The sequence below is a fragment of the Ursus arctos genome, unplaced genomic scaffold, assembly GCF_023065955.2.
Source record: "Ursus arctos isolate Adak ecotype North America unplaced genomic scaffold, UrsArc2.0 scaffold_8, whole genome shotgun sequence".
Taxonomy (NCBI): domain Eukaryota; kingdom Metazoa; phylum Chordata; class Mammalia; order Carnivora; family Ursidae; genus Ursus; species Ursus arctos.
The window spans coordinates 74,480,154-74,502,886 of NW_026623100.1; the positions used below are offsets into that span (position 1 = coordinate 74,480,154).

General features: G+C 42.7%; 1 protein-coding gene across 2 annotated transcripts in view; it reads left to right on the plus strand.

Annotated features, from left to right (window-relative positions):
• NBAS (NBAS subunit of NRZ tethering complex) overlaps positions 1 to 22,733 on the plus strand; it is a 341,603-nt gene that overhangs the window by 304,159 nt on the left and 14,711 nt on the right. For both annotated transcript variants that reach the window (XM_044390391.3, XM_026519115.4), the window contains 2 exons: positions 11,541 to 11,680; positions 17,376 to 17,520. In XM_044390391.3, coding sequence (XP_044246326.3) covers positions 11,541 to 11,680; positions 17,376 to 17,520 — 285 coding nt within the window. The remainder of the gene's footprint in view (positions 1 to 11,540; positions 11,681 to 17,375; positions 17,521 to 22,733) is intronic.

Here is a 22,733-nt window from a genome sequence, read left to right on the forward strand (position 1 = left end):
AAAAGTCACTGTTATCTGAGTAATACTCTTTCTGAAGCCCCATGACCTTACCAACATATTTAGTCTCAACATTTTGCCTCAAAGAGATCACTAACAGTCTTTTTAAAGAGCAGTGTATGAACACAAATACAATAGACGATAAAGTATATTCCAGGTCTCTGGCGTAGTTGACGTTGGACGTATACTGGTTTTAATGACAGGAAGGTTCGTGTAACGTCTCCAAGGTAAGTTCAGAATTAGGTCGTGTTATGTTTGCCACATGGGATCTTGGACTGTGACTCATTCTGAAACAAATGAACGCTTCTACTCTTAGGTGCTTTTCTGACACAACCTCCAGTTTCCAAGTTCTCAACCTTGCTCAGTTTCCTCTCCGTTGGTGGCTGGACCTGGGTGGGACCGTGAGGCCGCCTTCTCCGGTTGGAGCCTCGCTTCATGTTATGTCCGACCTCTATGCCAACAGTATTACAAAACAATGTGCAGACCAGGGAAAAGGGAAAACATCCATCTTCTCTGTCACGTCGAAACAGTAGAACAGACGCTTTGATATTTGGGGCAAAATGCTTCAGAAATAGCATGAATATAACCATGCTTTCCTTCTTCTTTTAAGCTTTCCTTCACTTTCCAATTACCTAAACAACAAGTTCCAATGTTTGTAGGATTCTGGTGATTTCTGGATATTTCTGAGATTTTAATTTCTTTATAGTGACGCTTATTCCAAAAACAGGATCTAAGGGAGCTTAGCCTTTGTTAAGATTCCTTTTCTGTGTACTTTTCTGTACTGACTGACTATCTCACCGAGCAGAGTCTGGCTTCTCTCCTTTGCTGTCTGTGTGTAGATGCTCTTGTCCCTGCTTTTTCAGGCCCTTCGAAAACATCTCTCCCAACCCCTCTGACTCAAGTAAAATTCATCATACCCCCTTACTCTTTCTATGTTCTCCCCCCTTTTCCTTTGTCCTTATAACAGAGCAGTTTCCCTGTTCTTGGAAGCTAACGAGCTGCGTTTCTTCAAGTAGTTGGTAGTGGAAATACAGAAACTATCCTCATGGCTTAATTATGCCGTTCATCTATAGTCTTCCTCCCCAAATAAATTAAGTCAGTGAGCGTCTCCTCCTCCTCCTCCTGTAAAAATGAAGTATTCTATGTCAGCCTGGCATTGCTGATTCAAATCTGTTTTGGAGGGCAAGTGAATTTGGTCAGGAAATTCTGCCTATAACTGTAAATAACTGTTCGCTACATGGAAAATGAATGCAGAAAACTTGTGGCTTCACAGTGGAGACAGCAGCAAATTCTAGAACGTTACAGAGCTGTGCCCAGAGTTTACATTGGAGGTCCTCTCCATTATTGTTTTTAAAAGCCTGTGTTACCTTTCTCTAGAGCAGTAGAAAGATCAGGGCCCGGTGAGTAAATCCTTTGTAAGCATAGGTCTTGGCCACCCACCCTCCTCTGTTGCTTTATTGCCTTAGAGAAGATTCCTAAACTGTGAGCCTTGTCTACTCGGTGTGCAGAGTGGAACCTTGAACTAGGGGAGATAGAGCGTGGTTCGCTCACTGTCATTTCTTCCACACCCACTAAACTCTTCCTCATCTCTCTATCCCGGACACCTAGAAGACCCCAAAATGTTGACTGCATGGGCACACATTTTCTCTGTTCCCTATCCCTTTCTTCATTCTCAAAGGTAATATTAAGGGTAGAGACAGATTCTTACCGAGCAAAGATAAGAATAGATAATAATATTGCAATGTTCAATTACCAGAAAATGTAGGACTGCTACCTTTGCCATGGCTGGTAATCCTCTTAGGCAGACTTTGCATACATCAAAGAGGGACTTAATATTTAATTATCCTCGAAGTGCCCAAAGTAGTGGCCCCACAAATCACTGTGTTGCTGGGAAACCAGCCAGCTCCTGCAAAATTAAACACAGAGTCTGTGGAGCCTGCTACCTCTCTGGTTCTCAGAGAGCAATTCCTAGTTTTCTAATGATTAGTTAACAGAATTAAAAATTCAGAGGCCCTCATTTTTCAACTGCTTGAGAGGCCTTCCTCCCCATTCCAGAAAAGTGCCCTGGCATGGAGGACGGGAGAAGGGAGGGAGAGAAGGTATGGCGGGGAAGGATGAATGTACGGTGTTCATTCCCTTTGTACAATTTATCTGAGTTTTTCAGGTTTTGTAATTTTCTAGTTAACTGGTGCATGAAAAATATAGGCCAAAATACTGATGTTTCCTCAAAAAATTCCATATTCCTTCCCCTTATTGTTTTTTCTGTATTTGTATAAAAAGGGACATGTGGCTTAGAGTTGCACCTTTTAAATTTCACTCTGTCTGGATTTGTGGTCATAAGTGATCACCTGAAAAAATTAGTTTAAGAAAGCTTATTATTTTTTTTTAAGTAGGCTGCATGCCCAGCATGGAGCCCAACGCAGGGGACTTGAACTCACGACCCTGAGGTCAGGACCTGAGCTGAGATCAAAAGACGCAAGCTGAACCAACTGAGCCACCCAGGCGACCCAGTTCAAGAAAACTTCTAATCTTATTACAAATTCATGCATTTTGCCTACTTTGAAACATGCAAGGACATATTAAGTCTTCTGGTCAGAGGCCAGTTTAGCTTCATTTCCCAAAACATTAACAAAATACACACTTCTTTATCAGAGCTCAGAAAGTGAACAGTATGCAGAGCTAGATTTAGTTTCTTATGAAGAATTTGCTGTTACCTTAAATGTCTTCAAAGCTAAGATTCACTGCCATAAATGATTTGCTTAATCAAGCATAGGGTCATATTTGATGTTAAAAATATGTGTGCCTACACACATATATCCCACACATATGAATTATCCATACATGTAATAGATCTTTAATAGCCGTGGAAACCGATTCCTGGAACCGGAGGAGACTTTTGAAAGCCTGCCAGTTCCATAGTCACATTTTATAGAAAAGGACATGATGTCCAGAAAGAAGTTACTTCCTCTGATTTTAGCTTAAATGTCACCGTTTCTAAAATGACTGCATCCTAAAGTAGGTCCCTAGTCACAATCTGTATCATAAACTCTTTAATTTTCTTGTAACCATCACTATCTGCTAAATTCTCCCTGCCGGTCCTTCTATCTGTCTATTATATGATGTCTGTCTTCTTCCTTTAGAATATAAATAACATGAGAACAGGGATCCTACAGACACTCTCGGTAAATAGTTGTTGAATAAATGAATATTTAATTTTTAAAAACTTATCTAAGGTCACCTTTAAAATGGCAAGGCCAGGACCCCTGAGTTTCAATCGGCTGTTCTTGCCACGAGTGGGGAAGGATTAGACCAAGCTGCTTCCCACTTAAATGCAAGGAAAAATAATTTGCTTGGAATAGTGAAAAGGTTTCCTTGCAGAGTGGCCTGGTGCTTGTAGATTGATACTGTTTTTTACTAATTTGCTGTACTTTGCTGACAGTGATTCCTGGCCAGCCAGTTGCTTCTCAAATGGAAGCAAGCGAGTCACAAGCATGTTTGTCTGGACATAAGCAAGAGATCTGAAATATTCTAGTAGAGCTCAATGTGCCTTTTCTCCTAAAATGCTTCAAGTTAAGGGAGCATCCGTGCTACTGGGTTCTGCAAATATTTGGAAACCTGGGAAGGCCCTTCTTTATGAATAAGGATTTTTTTCCTTTGAGGATATTCCCTCTTGTCGTGGGTATCATGGGGGGAAGAGGGGACTGTGGATTGTACATGAAGTGCACATTACCATGTCATCTTTATTTTTTTATAATAATTTTTTATTATGTTATATTAGTCACCATACAGTACATCCCAGGTTTTTGATGTAAAGTTCCATGATTCATTACTTGCGTATAACACCCAGTGCACCATGCAATATGTGTCATCTTTAGAACATCCTTGCTAAGTCATTACCATTCTCTGTGTGAGATGAGGTCACATAACCTATTAAAGCCACCCAGCTTGTAAACTGGAGTTCAAGCCCAGTTCTGTCTGATCTCAAAGCCTGTGTTCTTGGCCCTATACCACACTTCGTCCCGTCTGCCAGGGAAAGATATTCAGCACGAAGGTTTGGGTATCCGTGAACTACATAAAGCATGCTCTGCTCACCTTCTCCTCTTGCTACTGTGACTTTGCCTGGATTGCACATGACTGGGCATGAGGAATGAGGAGTCTGATTCAGAAAACAGAAAGCATTGCTTCATCTCTTAGCATTTTTCACCGTCTCAGTACAGAGCACTGTGTATGTTCACTGCCGCTGAATCAGAACGTCCTGAAAAGTGCCATGCCTAATAACTGTTGTATGTGAACTGTTCGTTGAAGATCCTTCAAGCACAGATTATGCACCATTCACTGTACTGTACTCTGGGCTAGACAAAGAGACCAGGCCATCAGCAGTGAAGTGTTTGGGCTCTTTACACAACTGCGTTCAGATCCCAGGGTTACCACTCATTCGCTCTTCAACCTTGGAGATGTCACTAAGCCTCTCACAGTGGGGTAATGCACGTAAATCTCTGACTCCAGCCCAGGGAAATGGGCCCTGTTGGTGTGGGGACTCCGATCCAGTGGAGCACATAGGTATAAAGCAAAGAAGCAAATTCCCTGAAGACTGTAAGTGCTGTGGAGATGTCTGCACAGTGCTGGGCTCAAGGGAGGGCCCGTAGCCATCGTGTCTGGAGGCAGTGAGGAAAGCCTGCCCCGAGGAGACGAGTCTTGAACTGAGTTCAGCACAGCTGGATGTATGGAGCAAAGGCAAGAGATGAAACCGGAAAGAAGCCGGCCAGACTACTTCCAGTGTCCCGCACAGGTTTCACCTTGACGGTGCTAAGCCCCCATGGAAGAGGGGTGCCCAAGAAGCAACGTGATCAGATATGTGTTTTAGGAGAAGCCCTCTGACCTCTGCATGAGCAGTGGGCTGGAGTGGTGCCAATCAGTGGCAGTGGTCAAGTGGCCCGAATTTGGCCTTGAACTTGGTACCACCGTGAAGATAGAGGAGGGTAAAGAAAGCTGAAGGGGTTACTACCAGGGGCTGGGGGACTGCTTAGACACGGGGGGACAAGAAACACGTTTGGTGTCCCTCTGATGTTTGCCTAAGTTGCCAAGGATGAAAAGGCACTAGGAAAGAGAAGAGGACAAACTAGTTTTGTGGAGAAAGACACTAAGTTCAGGGCGATGTTTTACATCTAAACAACACTTTTGGGGGCTGGGGGCTGTGTGGTGAGATAGGGAGGTTCTACTTATCCCCTTCACTAGGCAGACTTTCTTCATAGCCTTCTCTATGTCCCAGGTCACAGCGACCTCTTCCCAGATGCACACTGAGTTTAGTATATGTCACCGGTGACTGCGTCCTCCATCCCACCGCCCTCCTCCCAGGGTCAGGTCAGCTCGGGACCCACTGGGGCTCTGTTTGTAGTGAGAGAATCACATCCAGGGCCTCACGCCCAGAGGCGTGAGAACGTCAGCAGCCACGCTAGGCATGCCCCTAACCTCTCCTATAGCAGTGCTGTCTCTTCGTTCCTTGTCAGGATTAGAGGGAAAAGCCGAAGGATGACAGGGAAGAGGCGGGAAACATCCGAGCGTTTGGATGTTGGAGTGTGGTGAGGCTAGGAAGTAGGTGGGAATGACTTTTCAGGTTTTTCTTTGAACTTTTTGTTTGGAAAGAATTTCAGATTTACCCCCCAAATTGCATAAAGCATAGAGGCGTTGTAACAGCTCATCAGCTCCTGTGGAAGGTAGGGATATGGTGATTCATAATGACTACCTCAAGAATCATTCTCTACATGATGGTAATTATGTTCCATTCATGAAGTATGTGCATGTGCATTAATATCTATTTTGTATTCACAAATACCTGAAGGTCAACTAAGCGGCATGGCCGGGGCCTCTGGAAGGTGCGGCTTTCAGGAGGAATCCTCAGTGTAGGGTAGCCATGTTCGCTGTCAGCGGCCACAGAGAAATTCCAGGTGAAAACTGTTTTCATCAGAGAATAGGTGACTCGGTCCACGTTTTCAAGGACAGCGACTCTCTGATAAGGAGGCTGCAGCTACTTGACAAGTTGACTTACAGCAAGGGCTAAAGTCCCCTAATTCAGTGAGGACAGAAGCGTCGCTTTCAGAGACAAAACGGAAAGAAATATCTTTATGTTTGAGTCGCATTTGAATTTTGCCCTTTAAAATCCTATGATGTTTAGTTAGAGGTGTCTGTGTGGAATCGTCACTAACTGTAGGGTGCCTGTAAAATATTGGACCTTTTCACCCCCCTGCTCACTGGGAAGGAGACAGAGGCGTATGTTACTTTCTCTTTCGCTGGAGAAAAGGGTAGAATCAAACAAAACTTAGAAGAAAAACTTGTGAGAAATTGCTGATTTTTTCACTCATCATAGAAGGCATGCTATGGAGCCATTCCAAATCCTGTATTGTACAGATAAACGAGCCTTTAACAAGAGATGAACATTAACCCATGATTCCATTATCCTAAAACAGCCACATTTCTTTGTATTCTTTTTCTGTCCTGTCTCATCTACAGACCTAATTCTTATTAGAAGAAATCACAGCACATATCCAGCTCTCTGTTTTTTTATATGTAGCTGTAACATAAATAATACCTGTCATTTATTATGTCCTACCATCTGCCAGTCATTTTGCTAGCTACCTTATTCACATTCTCTTATTTAATAATCACAACTAGCATATGTGTTATCTTCGTCTTACAGAAGAGGCAATTAAGCCTCAGAAAGTCCAGTAATGTCTCCAAAGTATGTCTTTCCACGTTACTTTGACTTTATCAGCACCATTTTGAAGCTGCATATTTAATCAAATTGCCCTTTATCATTATTTTACAGTCTCCTTAGTGAGGTATGTTGAAGCATTTGCTGGCCACCTACAGGTCATTTTTCCTTGATGCTAAACTGTGTCCTACGAGCATTTCATCTTGTAGCTGTTCAGGCACATAGCAGTTCTCCGTACTCCTCACCCTTGCCTTGAAGTGTATTTAGATGCTGTCAGGACATATTTTAATAAGAACTGGGCTACTTTCTGGAAAAGAAAAAAAACCTGATTCTTTCCTAGGCCCGCATTCATGTTCAGCCCGCGCCTTGTTTTCAGATATTTTAGGGAATTTAAATTCCCATGGTATTAATAGCGATCTGATGCTCCCACAACTTCTGTAGGCCTTTGAGACCCATTGCCTTCACTTTTGTTGACTCAAAACAATACTTCTCTCTTTAATTTTTTTGCGGATACTTTGTCAGATTTATAACATCATGATTTTCTAAAACTTAAGATTAATTTTTGTAGCCATGAATGAGTAGCATTACTAGTCGTGATATGAAAATATATTGAGCCAAAACCCTTGTCTTTTCTGTTTGAAGAAGTTTCTTTAGTCAGTCTTCAAGACGAAGGCTGTTCGTAACAGATTCTTTTAGTTTTCCTTACTTGAGAATGTTTTCATTTCCCTTTTTTTTCCCTAAAGGATAGTTTTACTGTATATAGAATTTATAGTTGGTGGTTCTTTTAATACTTGAAAAATATTGTGCCACTTCTTTCTGGCCTCTGTGGTTTCGGATAAGCAATGCCCTGTTATTAAAATCATTGTTCTCTCTATAGGGAATGTATTGTTCTCTCTCTGGCTGCTTTCAAGATTTTTTTTCTTTGTCTTTAGTTTTCAAGAGTTTAATTATGATGTGTCTGGGCGTAGATTTCTTTGGTTTACCCTGCTTGGGGTTAGCTCAGCTTCTTGAATCTGTAGATTATTATCTTCCACCAAATTTGGGAAGCTTTAAAATGTTATTTCTTAAAAAACTCCTTAAACTCCACCTTCTTTCTCCCTTCCTTCTGGAACTCTGATGAGAAATGACCTCACCTGGACTTTTGATCAGGAGTCAGAAAATACTGAGTCTACGTACCCCTCTTCCATTGGATGAGGGGATACCAGACACTGTGCATATGTTGTGCCTCCAGTCCTGGGGTCCCAAGCTAGTTAGCTTTCCCCCTCCCACCTTTAGGAGCTCTTTGGTTGTCTCTTTCGTTATTTCCAAAGTTTGTAGTTGTGCTTAGCAGGGAGGAGTAGGGAAAAATAGGGTCAGAGCCATTTTGTTCAGGCTGCAAGTCCTTTGCATATGTTTATCTTTCTTTATGCAGAAATTCATTTTGAGTTTTGGTTACCTGAAATTATTTTTAAAACCTTATAGGGGGGCGCCTGGGTGGCACAGCGGTTAAAGCGTCTGCCTTCGGCTCAGGGCGTGATCCCGGCGTTCCGGGTTCGAGCCCCACGTCAGGCTCCTCCTCTATGAGCCTGCTTCTTCCTCTCCCACTCCCCCTGCTTGTGTTCCCTCTCTCGCTGGCTGTCTCTATCTCTGTCAAATAAATAAATAAAAAATCTTTAAAAAAAAAAAATAAAAAAATAAAACCTTATAGGATATGATGAACAGGATAAGCTTATATTATCTTAGTGAATTTAGATAAATTTAGATATTTTAATATGTAGACACAAATCCTAGATTGGCCCTTATATATCAAAGTATGTAATGATTATCCAGCAAAGTGTATTCTTTCTCAAGTGTTAAAAAACACATACTCAAGTCCATTTTCAGGCCCATTTTCTTCTCTCATGTAAGGTGAGGCTTTTGCAGCATAGAGAATTTAAAATTACTTTCTTAAGAGCTGAACAACTTAAACATTTAAACCCTTTATGATGTGAAGGGGAGTGTACAAGTGTGCCTACCCAAAGTAGGTCATTGTGTAAATTGCTATATTTTTCACATTTCTATTTTAAACATGTGGCCAATGCTCTGAAAAGTAAGTTACTAATAATTGAAATGGTTAATGAATTTTCAGAAAACAGTGTTTCCCAACAAAAACACACTTAAAAAGTCTGTGTGCACATGAAGAAGGTGTTATACAAAGAAACTCCTTGCCAAACATATTTTAAAAATGGAAACTATTATTGGCACACTAATATAAAAACAAACCTATCAAGGTTTAATTGATAGTTTTTTTTTTAAGATCTTTCTCTTCCTTAGCATACACTTCATGTCCTAAAAATTGACAAGCTGTTGTAGTTTTTGAAAGGAAAGAAATCCGAATGATACTGAAAAGAAGAGTCACTTTTTTCTAATCTCTTCTGCTTCATGGTAGGCGTCGACTAACCCGTGTAGACTTACAGTCCACGTAAGGAGAAACTACTTGTTATTCATTCTGCAGGAGTTAATCGTAGCAAGTGGAGTATCAACGCTGCTCATAACATTACAGACCTATCATTCAGTTGTCTTTAAATATTTTCAAAACACAAAACCTTTTCTTCAAATAAACTGTAAAAACTTGGATTTTAATGCAGAAAACAGCAGCCATTTTCCCACTGCTGACCATCAGGCACCTCCTCAGAACTTCTGAGCCTTTGGGGATTCTTGGAGCCCCTTTATCGATGAGGGAAATGAGCCTCAGAGCAGGACTGTACTGAAATCACACAGCCACCCACACGGCGTTACTGGTCGACACATAATGTCAAAAAACAGCCCCCCTCAGGGTCTCTCTTAGTGACTTCCTTCTCAATGGCATTTTCTTTATAAGCCTCACATCTATCTCCAATAACAAAAGAGCCAAAAATGTATGGCCATACCATGAATATTTAATATCACCATTCTGTGCTAAAATATTTTGTAAATGATGGAATATCTTCACTGATTCATTTGTTTATCCATCAGTTCAAACACCCAATAAGTGCTATGCATCTCCTGTCCATCGGGCATTATTTGAAGTAGTAGGATAAACCAGTGAACAAACGGAAGTCTTTTCAAGGAGCTTCCATTGTTATAGGAGATGAAAGACAATGAGCAAATATGTGGATAATATGTCACATGCTTGTAAGTGCTAAGAAGGAAGATAAAACGAGGTAAGGGAGACAGACAGTGGAGGGGAATGCAACCCGAGGAGGGCAGTTACACAGCACATTCTCTGATGAGGTGACATTTGAGAAATTTGAAGAAAATACGCAAATGAGCCCTACAGATATCTGCAGAGAGTGTATGCCAGGCAGAGAAAACAGATCAAAGTTCCCGAGGTAGGAGTGGCGTGGTGGACGCGGGGCACCTGAGCCTGGAATTGAAGGTGGGAGGCCGGGTAAAAACAGGTGGATGTCTTGAGTTTGAGATTTTTTTTTAAATGTTTCTTTATAAGTAGGCAAGAACATATTGCCAAACTCCCAATCAGACCACCCGTTTATATACTTCACAGTGTGTCTAGCTTACTGAGTCCTCTGGTTTTCAGAACATCCTGATCTGGTTGTAATTACGTAAATTACGTGGTGGCTCTGCCACTTGCTGGCCACGTGACCAGGACAGATAAGGCTGTTACCTCATCTGTAAGGGGAGGTTAATAACACCCGTGCTGTTCTCCACCCAAAACGGTTGTAACGGTGAACTCTTCCTGGATTCTGAAATTATTTCAAAAACTATAAACTGTTCTTAGGTTATTAGTCCATGGAGGAATGACGCGGGGCTTTCCAGCAGGTTTTGAAGGATCTGTCGGCTTGCCGAATGAGCAGGACTTACCATAGTGATGACCAGTCATTTCATAGTACATATCAACCGTTGTGAAAATGCGGAATTCATGCTATGACTTTTTCAGGTGGCTCCTTGGGATTAGAGCCAGAATGGCCACTAAATTAAATGCTTTGGAAACATGCATCTGTACAGACAATTTAACGAATGGATAGGTAACCATCCATTCTCGTTATCCGTTCAAGGTATCTGCCATCATCTGAGTCTTATGTACCCAAATGTAGAGGCTTTGTGTTAAGAGAGGCTAGGGAACAGCAAAACCAGCTGTTGGCTACCTTTATATTGAAAACTGCTTTCTAACGGAACCTAGCAAACACCGTCATCCGCAGATGCTGGAGATGGGATTTGTTTCAGGACTGCCTCCCTGTAAAGGAAGTATCATTCAGTTACGCAATGAGAGGACAAATTCATGTCTTTACTTGATCGAAACTTCTTCCGTGTTAGAAATGGAGATGCAAATAAATGATATTTTGCTTTATTTTGATGTGTAATGAAAATCCTATGACAATTGCACTTTAGTCAATTTTTAAATTTCAAATTAGAGAAATTTTCTAGACTATATGAAGACTTAGCATTAATAATACTAAAATGAAGAGTAGAAATGTATTTAGGATGATTTAAATGAAAAAAATTGGCTAATGTTAAGTATGATGAACTGTTATAATTTCATATACAATAATTCTGTATTTTAACATAATACATATTAAATACCAATAAGCCAGTCCTCTACTTGTTTGAATTTATTTTTGTAAAGAACATTAAGAACCTTCCTGTAATTTGTTCGAAACAATTTTTTAATGTAAGTGTTTGAAACTGGGTGAGGCTTAGAGCGTTCTGAAGATTTGAGGGGGTGGGAGGAGCTGAGGGTGGTGGTGTTGAACCTTTCCTCTCAACACATTGTAAAAATTTTCAAGAGTGTTTAATCAAAATCATCAAATTTGAATTCTTCTGTAAACCAGTGAAGTAACCTTTGCCACCAGTGTCAAGTGTGTGTTTCCACTTCCAGGTGGACATAGCTGACATTGAGAATGAAGAGAACCGCTACTCTCTCTTCACGGAACTCCTGGAATCCAGCCACCAAGAGGTGGAATTTCAGCACTTGGTTTTGCTCTTGCAAGCTTGGCCACCTGTGAGACATGACTCCGTGTAAGTATAAACAAAAACTTAGATTTCTTTTGTCTGCTCTTTATTTTTAAAAATGAAGTACCTTCAAAAGAGCCAATGAAAAGAAATATGTGAAATCAGTATTAGCCTTTAGCAGAAATTAAAATTGTTTATTTGAAATATTGCAGTTTCTTTCCATTTCTCCTTGCAAATATTTTACTCAAAAATATCAGAGCATGCTTAGTCATAACATCTGATTTTGGGGGGCCTGGGTGGCTCAGTCATTTAAGCGTCTGACTTCGACTCAGGTCATGATCTCAGGGTCCTGGGATCCAACCCCGCATCGGGCTCCCTGCTCAGCGGGGACTCTGCTTCCCTCTCTCTCTCTCTCTCCCCCTCCCTCCCCCCCACCTCTGCACCTCCCCACTGCTTGTTCTCTCTCTCTTTCTCTCAAATAAATACAATCTTAAAAAAAATATCTGATTTATAATATTGACAAAATAATTTCATTCTGGTATTTTCACCAGGAAATGTTTTGAGTCTCTTTTAACACAGCTTGCAGTGCTGACTTGAGAATCCATATGGAATAAATTGATAATTCCCATTTATTGAGGACACACAATGTTATGTGCAATTTACATATATTATCAATTCACTCAGTAAACCTACCCAGAAGGCAGTGTTCTCAAATTTTACAGAAGAGCGAATGGAGACTCAGAAGGTAGATGACTTCAGGCATCCCGTGGCTGGTAGGTGGAGGAGGCGGAGCTCTAATGACGCCTGGCCACCTTCACGCCCCTGCACCCTCCATGTCCCACTGAGCTCACAGCTGCCACTCGTGGCTGCATGCAGTGGCCATGCAGTCCCTGTGCTGTCAGCCAAGGATTCCTTTGGAAGAGGTGGCCAGCTTTCCTCTGAGCACATATGCTGTCTGTCATGAACTGCTGCTCCTCGTTGGCAAGAAATAGGAGCCCCCGTGCGCCGTTTCAAACACCTGCTTGTCCCCCTCCCCTCCCCTCCCCGCCCCGTCTTGTACTGCCGTGCTCAGCAAGCCGATGCTGCCGAGGCCAGGGCACATCTCTGGGCCTCGGAAGTTATAGAAGGAGGGCTTCCTGAAGATAAATTAGTCTATGAGCAATTTTTAAAGCACTCCTAAAGAACATCTAGCAAAGGCTCTTGACCTTCACCCTGGGATGAGAGTGTTAGGAATTTCCGAAGCAAACCAAAGAGAATGGTGTTTTTGTTTTGTGTCCAAGTGTCTATAGAAAGGGGGAAGAAAGTTTCTTGGATCTCTATCATTTGTGGCGTGGATGCCGTGCAGACATGTAGTCTTCAAGATAAAGTTCTTACCTTCGCTGTTTGAAACGCTGCTGTCCCGGCTCTCATGTCATAAAACCTTCAGTTTTCCATGTGACCGTGCATTGAAGCCGCATTGCCGTCTGGTCCCGGCTGTCTTGGCAGAGCTGCCCCAGGACCCCAAGTGCTCGTTAAAAGCAGTCTCCCATGATTGACTCGCTGAGTCCAGCTCTCTCTACGGGGCCTGGGAATCAGTTTCTAACCAGCTCGTCTGTGATGATAATGTGCAGTAGATGCGGGACCCACTAATTAGGTTGTCAGGAATGCTTTGCTTTTTTAGCAAATGATTAGGGTTGCATTGTAGATTTCCTCATGCCCTCAAACTGGATCTCTTGGTCGAAAGAGAATTTTTCAAAAAGTACAACCCCGTCTAGTAGGTTAGTTTACTGTGGTTTTACAGTTTCTTGTACTTTTAGAACAGTGACCATTTCAAATCACTCACTTACCCACAAGAAATAAAACCAGCTTCACTTAAGACATTTATTGCATTTTAAACATGTAATGCATTTATAGATTTAAAAAATCTTATTTTTTAAAGGTACATTCTTTTATAGCCAGTATGAAGTGAAATTTGTAAATGCTAACCTGTGTTTTAAAAACTTCCTTTAAGGGACACCTGGGTGGCTCATTCATTTAAGTGTCTGCCTTTACCTCAGGTCATGATCCCAGGTCTTGGGATCAAATCCAGCATCCACCTCCCTGCTCAGCGGGGAGTCTGCTTCTCCCTCTGCCTGCCGCCCCCCCACCCCCACTTGTGCTCTGTCTTCGCCCCTCTCTCTGATAAATAAATAAATAAATAACTCCTTCATGAAATCATTAGAATAAAAACAGACCATTACCAATCCTCTTACCAGCCATGTCTCCATCCAAGAGGGGATCTGAGGGTAAGTCAAATAAAGTTATCTGTTTCAGATCTTTTCCTGGCCCAAATTGGTGTTTTAACCACAAGAGATTCTAAGATGGGACACTTTTGAAATTGGTTCTTAAAAGTACTTTTTAGTACCTTTTTTTGGTTGGCATATAATCCAATGTAGGACTTCAGCACTTCCAGAATAGTGCCCCCCCATAAAGGGGGAGGGGAGAACGAGCAGGAAAGGCAGGAGGAAGGGAAGATAGTGTGACATGATTGAATGTTGCCGGTTAACACAGTAAAGTTCAAAACTAAGAAATTTGCTTGATCCTCATGTAATTTACTAGAACGAATTTGGGTATTTTATTTATTTTTGTTTTGTTTTGTAAAATATAGATGTTTTAATAGTATGATTTATATGACTGTCATACATTTTATTGTTATTTTAATGAATTAATATTTTAAAATTTTCTGTTTCAATTTCTTTTCTCCTTAAATTTTTTTAAATTAAAATTCAATTAATTATATATAGTGTATTATTAGTTTCAGAGGTAGAGTTCAGTGATTCATTGGTCTTATATAACACCCAGTGCTCATTACATCACATGCCCTCCTTCATATCCATCACCCAGTTACCCCATTCCCACACCTTGTTCCCCTCCAGCAAGCCTTCCTATGATTGTCTTTTATATGTTGTCTCCCTCTCTGATTTCATCTTGTTTTTCTTCCTCTCTTCCCCTGTGATCCTCTATTGTTTCTTAAATTCCACATGTGAGTCAGATCATTTGATAATTGTCTTTCTCTGACTGACTTATTTACTTAGCATAATACCCTCTCGTTCCATCCACATTGTTGCAGATGGCAAGATTTCACTTTTTTGCTGCCTGAGTAGTATTCCATGTGTGTGTGTGTGTGTGTGTGTGTGTGTGTGTGTGTGTGTGTGTGTTTATCCATTCATCTGTCGATGGACATCTGGGCTCTTTCCATAATTTGGCTCTTGTGGACATTGCTGCTATAAACATTGGGGTGTAGGTGCCCCTTTGGATCACTACCCTTGTATCTTTGGGGTAAATACCTAGTAGTGCAACTGCTGGGTCGGAGGATAGCTCTATTTTTAACTTTTTGAGGAACCTCCATACTGTTTTCCACAGTGGCTCCCCCAGCTTGCATTCCCACCAACAGTGTAAGAGGGTTCCCCTTTCTCTGCATCCTCACCAACATCTGTCCTTTCCTGATTTGTTAATTTTAGCCATTCTAACTGGTGTGAGTTGGTATCTCATTGTGGTTTTGATTTGTATTTCCCTGATGCCGAGTGATGTTGGGCATTTTTTCATGTGTCTGTTGGCCATCTGTATGTCTTTGGAGAAATGTCTGTTCATGTCTTCTCCCCGTTTCTTGATTGGATTATTTGTTCTTTGGGTGTTGAGTTTGGTAAGTTTTTCATAGATTTTGGATACTAGCCCTTTATCTTATAAGACATTTGCAAATATCTTCTCCCACTCTGTCGGTTGTCTTTTGGTTTTGTCAACCGTTTCCTTTGCTGTGCAAAACCTTTTTATCTTATTAAGTCCCAATAGTTCATTTTTGCCTTTGTTTCCCTTGCCTTTGGAGACTTGTCCAGCAACAAGTTGCTGTGGCCGAGGTCACAGAGTTTGCTGCCTGTGTTCTCCTCTAGCATTCTGATGGATTCCTGTCTCACATTTAGGTCTTTCATCCATTTTGAGTCTAGTTTTGTGTATGGTACAAGGAAATGGTCCAGTTTCATTCTTCTGCATGTGGCTGTCCAATTTTCCCAACACCATTTGTTGACAAGACTATCTTTTTTAAGTTGGATATTCTTTCCTGCTTTGTTGAAGGTTAGTTGACCATAGAGTTGAGGGTCCATTTCTGGGTTCTCTTTTCTGTTCCATTGATCTCTGTCTGTTTTTGTGCCAGTGGATTTTTTTGTTTTATTCCCCTGTAGGAAAATGCATGAAAAGCATAATAGATTTGTACTTATGGGAGATTTATAATTCTCATCCAGTGTATCGAAACTGGCTGGTGAAAAATATGTTTTGATAATTGTCAAAGCTGCACGGCCCGTCGGGGTGCACTGTTCGGCAGGCTAGTGGTTCTGCTGCAATGAGGAGGCCCGTTAGCAAAAACCCAGGAGAGGGGAATTCAGACTTTGAAAGAGAAAAGCAGAGGGTGAGTCCTTGAGTGTAAGAAGACTCCTCAGTCCTCCAGACCCTCTCAGAGCTTTGCTCGTACCTTGAAATAAGCAATAGTCTTTGTCCTCACACAGTGTCAGTTTGAGCTGAGACAGAAAGCCTTTGCCAAAGGCTAGTACTGTGAGTCCCTTTGTCATTGTTACACTTGACATTTTTCTTAGGGGGCAAGGAATGAAGTCCTTTCAAGGGAAGAACTACCTTAGGTGTTCAGTGTCTAGAATCTAGTGCTGTGCTCAGACCACAGACTCTTATAAATAGTAAAATTATTAAAAAGCATTGTAAATAAAATTGGTAACCTGTTCCCGGGGCCATGGAATGAATGGACCCTTAACTTGTCTCTGGAATTGTAAATCGTGATGTTTGTATGAAACACGGGGTAGTGACATCCAGAGAAGGAAAACAAAAAGCAAACTGGTATGCTGTTAGTTCTATAAAATAAGGAAACTGGGGACGCCTGGGTGGTTCAGTCGGTTAAATGGCTGCCTTCAGCTCAGGTCATGATTCCAGGGTCCTGGGATTGAGTCCCGTATCAGGCTCCCTGCTCAGTGGGGAGCCTGCTTCTCCCTCTGGCCCTCTCCCTGTTCATGTTCTCTCTCTTTCTCTCTCTCTCTGACAAGTAAATAAATAAAATCTTTTAAAAAAAAAAGAAAAAAAGAAGGAAACTGTCTGAAGGGCACAGTGTGATCTCTGTAGTGCTTGCTTGTGCTCCCACGCTGACCTCCGCTGTGCACTGCCCCTCCTGTCCTTCACTCCTACCCGGGCCCCCGAGTCCTCGTCCTAATCACAGGATCAACAAAAGCCAGTATTTAGGTGGTAAATAGTGAGATGTGCCTGCTGTTGAGAAGGCACAATTACAAACATCATTCATTGAATAAAGCAATTTTGTAAGGAAAACATTAAATTGCTTTCTCAGAATGAAAAAAACTGAGGCCCAGAGAGGTTACATGGCTTCCCTGGCACTGAACGTCTAGGCTGAGAGTGGAACTGACTTCCCTGATTCACCCAAGTGTGAAGCCAGGAAGCTGGCCTGTGAGCCTGACGGGAGCTCCGGCCTCTGGGCCGCCTGTGCTCTGACGGTCCGCCCATGGCCTCCGCGCTGCTGGGCACCTGCTGAGGCCCCAGCAAGCTCTTTTTTCTCTGGAAGATGTTCTCTTTTCTACAAGAGGGACTTGCAGGAACACATCATTTGGATTGTGATTGCAGTTTGCCAAAAAGCGTCTTACTTCATAAGGTGCCATTTCTTCTCTTTCTTAACATTTCGCATCCCAGTTGTTACAATATCAGTCATTCTTTCCCAATGCCTCGCGTTTTTCTCCCTCAGAACCAGCATAACCAGCAGTCCGTGGGTGAGACTGGCGACGGTGATGCTGACCAGGTGCACCGTGGAGAACAAGGAAGGACTGGGGAATGAGGTCTTGAAAATCTGCCGCTCTTTATACAACACCAAGCAGATGCTCCCTGCAGAGGTGAGCAGCTATTTCAAGTGGTTTCCTGGGGGGCATCCCTTCCCTTATCCAAACTCTTTATGAGAAGCGGAGTCAGTGACTGTGCTTGAGGAACACGTAGCTTAAGTTATCAGGAGGTAAAAGCCCATAATTTGGAATAGATCAGCTGAAGAACAGCCGTGCTGAGACGGTGCTTTGAGGTAGTTTTCTCTCTTTTGGAGCTCTGAAGCCTATTCCCTTTACGAGTCGCAGGATGTCATTCAGCCTTCAGTTCCTGTTGGGTGCCCTTTTATGTCTAACTCAAGCTCCCGTGCCCAGGGCTCTTGGGAGGCAGCCCATGTGCTGTCTCGGGCCAGCTGGTAACGGTAAGCTCCAGCGCCCCTCTCGGCAGGTAGCCAGCCACTCTCCTTGTGACGTGCCTTCTGCCGTCATCGTAAGATTGCATAACCACAATACGGATTCTCTGTCAACGTGGGAAAAACTCAGCCACCTCCACTTTGACCGTCATTCTCTCTTTGATCCCATAATTTGGCTGTCACAGAGGTATTTGCTGGATATATATATATAAATTCGTACATTCTCAAATAAGCACATATTAATTACAGCTCCCTCCTGTGAATCCGATCTCAGCAGTGTATTGTTTGAGCAATTCTTACATGTCTTAAATGTAAGCATTTGGATAATGGCACTAAATTGATTAATTGGTTTTCAAGTTTCAACCACGTAGGAGATAAACTTGAAAATAAAATTGTAAATATGATTCTTCGAATCCTCACTGTAATCAGTCAAGGAAAAGATTCTCATTAGGAATGTACATTTAATGAATTGTTTTCTGAATGAGGGACTGGCTAAGTGTTTTCTGATTGAATTTTAAAATATTTCATCCATTTAAAGAAGTCTTCCAGCTACCAGAATGACAAAATTCTTCTATAAAATATTTAAGGCACCCCCACCAGAAACAACTTCCCTTTATACCATGGTGTGTGGTTTGCCTCTATCAGCTACTTATTTACCTGTGATGTGTTGTGCTGTATTGTGAGCCCCTGAGGGTTGGAACCACGGCTGTGTCTTCCCTCTCTCACCCCCGGCAGGATTCAACATACTACGCTGAGTGGGGACTCAATGCAGTTTACTGTCCCCACCAGGGTAAGTAGTATATTACGTAATGACGGCCTTAACATAAGCTGAGATCAGCATTGTTAGATCAGAACCAAATGCCAGAAGGGCCCCACCAGTTCTGCTGAACCTCAGCTGAGGAAACGTGACTTAGGGTCGCAAGCTGGGTAATGGTGACGACTGGCATCTGCTGGCACTCTCGGCCTCCCACTCCCACCATCTGGTTTAACCTTCGCCACCACCCGGAGGAGGCTCCTTGACCTTCATGTTTCAGCTGATGGAACAGAGGCTCTGAGAGCAAAGGTCCTGCTCCAGGTCACTCAGGCAACAAATGGCGGACCCGGCCCCACATGGAGTTCTGCTTGAATGCTGGGAAAGTACATCCTTCCAGAGGAGCCACTCTTACTGCACTTGAGCTGTTTGCATGTGGAATGTCTGTTTTACGTAGTTGTGTAAGTTTTACTGTCATTTTCCCCCTTGGGCGCTTCTTCAAGAGTGCCCTGTAGTGTGTAAGGCCTAGGTTATCGGTGTTTTAGGTGGAAGAGAGTTAGGATCGCCATAATTACCTGGAGAAGTTAGTTTATTTCAGTAGCCTCATCAGTTTGGTTTTACTACAGTTAGGTCTGAGGCAGGAAATGTAAGTTAGCTAAGAACATGGCCGTGGCATCTTTGACCTTGACCACATACTGTTGGCTTCGTGATCAAGGTTCAGTAACAGTTATGTGTGTTAGCGTTCATCCCCCCGGCGATGGGTGATAACATCTGAATGTCCAAAGCAGTCGGAGCACTGTCAGCTTTGTATTTGAAGTTCAGGGGGCGACCTTCTAGGACACGGAGGGAAAAGTGTGTTGTTCTTTTTTATTGACTAATGAATAACAAGTGATGCTTTGCATTTGCTATTTTAAAAGAAGGAGTCCGTGATTAAATGAGAAGCTAAATAGCTGTAAAGATTCAGCTCCCCAATACGCTTTCACGGCCAGCTTGAGGCACTTTGACAAATATTTTATTTGCCATGGTCCTGCTTCATCCCAGAATCATCGGACCAGTGATTCCTGAGAGTTTTAGAGAAATCAGGATGGATAGCACAGTGCCTTACGCACGCGTCTATCAGAGTACTACTCACACACCACGGAGAGGGATCTCCTTGCCTCTCCTCTTCATTGGGACTGGGAGCACCTGAAGGGCAGGGGGCATGAGACATACAACAGCAGCACGAGCCGTGGCGAGGCATGGGATTGTACCATCCTCTTCCACACGGGGCCATACATGATCTGTGCTCATGAGGAAAGTACCATTCACTCCAGACCACCCTTTTCTGGCCTCTGGAACAGGGAGTTAGACTGTGTGATCTCCGAGGGGACTCTAGTTCTGAGTACTCCTCAAGGTCCCCAGGTCTTTGAGGAGGATGACTGGAGGCTCTCTGTTTAGGACTGCATCCGCAGCACACGACTCACGACTTTTCCATAGGTCCACAGTTCTCTTAGGGTGGGAGAGAGGTACTGGATTAAACCCCGTTTTGAAGTAGGTCCTTATCACTTCTCTGTTCCAGTTTGATGAGACAAGAGGTAATTACTATCAAATGAGTTGTGTCGACACAGTGACTTTTGTTTATTTTTCCTTATGCTGCCTCAGTGCTGTCTTTTAACTGGGTACACGTAGATTTTTGTCTTAGAATGCCATGATTAAAGGAATCTTGCCAATGTTATGTACTATTTTTATTGATTGTTAACTGTGCTCAAATGTGAGTTAAAGTTGTTACAAAGGAAGGAACATTGTAATTAAGAAATGGAAATGTCTTGTTAAGTTTATTTTACTGCATTTGGAAATTACACAGTCTAATTTCAGAACTGCATAGTGTTTAATATCACCGTGGTGGGAAAATTATCCATGACTCACTTTTTTGTAAGCCAGTACCTTTGGTTGCCTTACTCTATGGTTTATAAAGTACGTGTGCCTAACTGGCCAGGACAGGGTACTTAAAGGGACTTACCTTTTGCTTCTTCCACATTTCCCACCCCCCCCCCCAACTAAGCTCCCATATTTAGAGATTCTTTTTGTTCTTCATGACTCTTGAGAAGGTCTTTATGTGATTCCTGCTGTTGTTCCTGGTACTCGTTTACTCCTGGTCATGCTGGTTTTGCTGATGGAAAATATTACCAGAAGGATAAAATCAATGTTGCTCATAGGTCGTATGTCCTACGGTCTTGTAAGTTCTGTATCCTTCTTCTTAGCTTGTATCCATGGCAATATATGAAACATTCTCAGGAACAGGGGATATTCAGAATGAGAAATTGGTACAGAACAGATTCTTGGCATTTACAGATTTAAAATTCCCAAGTTCCAGCTCTTTATGGCCGACGCTGAAGATCCCGGATTCACAGGGCGCAGCGTGAACTCGAGTCACAGGGGCTGTGGGTCAGGCGGATGGGAGTTAGACCCCCAGCTGGTGAGCCTAACTATCTCCAGCCTCTAAATCTCAATATGATTGTTTTCTCTCACGGATGAGGTACTCTTGATAATGTCTGGAGTTTGATTTTCAGATCAGATGACACTCATCCCTGTGCACCTTGCCCAACACTCCTGCTGAAGGCCCTGCCACATCTTTGGGCACAGGCTACCCCAGAGTGAGCAGGAGGGCTGTGTAAGGACAGAAAGACCGTTGGTGGGCCGGTGCTACTTCCCTGACAACCGTCAGCCACAGGAACTGTGCCTCGGGGCATCACCATATATCACAGTCCGCAGGGTTCTGGCCTGGCTTTGGGCCCAGACGCACCTGTTCCTCTGCATTCAAGGCCTTTTGTTCTGTATCTTGATGGCTAGACACGTTTGAGCTGGGAAGGTGCCTATAGGGTGTTTTATGGTTCTCTTTGCTACTTCGACCTTTCTTAGAGCTCCCAAAATCCCTCTATAAATCTCCTGATAAACTGTCTTCTTGCAACAGAGGGGAAACTACCCAGAGAACCTAGTATAGTAGTTAAATACGGAGTATTTAGCCAGTAACTGTTAGCTGAGAGATAAAAAGTACTCAGTAGCTCAAAAAGCACTCCTCCATTCTTAGATGTCCTTGATTTTATCCTTCAGGTAATATTGTCCATCAGCAAAGCCATCATGGCCGTAAGTCAGCAAGTATCATGAGCAACAGCAGCCATGACATAAAGGCATTCTAAAGAGTCATGAAGGAAAAAAAAAACCCTCTAAATATGGGAACTTAGGGGACAGGAAACAGGGATGAAGGAAAAGGTAAGTCCCTGTAGTACCCTGTCCTGGACAGTTAGGCAAACATACTTCACCATCGTCTGTCCATTTTGCCTGCTCCAAAGTGTATCCAGGTTATTTTGATAAAAGTTGTCATTAAAGTTAAGGTCAACCAAGTGCTGTGCTTGGTCTAAATATCATGAAGTGCTGAGAAATACCTGTTTACCTATTACTGATAACTTCATGACGAGTAGATAGGAGAGCTGAGAGGGAATCGTATACAAATATTTTAAGGTATAGTATATACCAAGCAAGTTTGGAATATAGAGAAGGGAAAACATTCTTGCCCTCAAGTGAGGCAGAGGGACAAATGAATAATTACAAGAATGTAGGAAATATTTACGAAGTATAGTGGGAACGTAGGAGTCCCGGGCCTGGGAAACCAGAGGTGGCTTTGTAGGAGTTGGGGTTTTCCTGTGCCCTTTTCAGCAGAGGCTCCGAGAACCAACAGCAGTCCATCAGACAGAGAAGCAGCAGAGGTTAAGTCTTGTGCGCAGACCCAGACGTGTGCAGGAGCTCAGCACGTGCTGGCTGCTTCACCTCCAGGGCAATAGCCACGGGCCATGTGTGGTTATTAAAATTTAAACTTAAGGACAATTGAATAAAAATTTAAAAGCATGCCTCAGTTGCACTAGGCAAATCTCAAATGCTCACTAGCCGACACGCGGCTCCTGGCTGCCATGTGGGATAGCAGAGATCCAGAACATTCTGTGGTGGCCGGTAGGTCTCCTGGGCAGCGCTGTGTGAGAAACATGCAGGTGAGGGAGCGTTGCTGGGACGTTCCAGGAGGAGGAGGGCGACAGAAGCAAGTTGGTGCATGACAGCTGTGTGAAATTGTCATGTATGGGAGTTTGTATTTCATC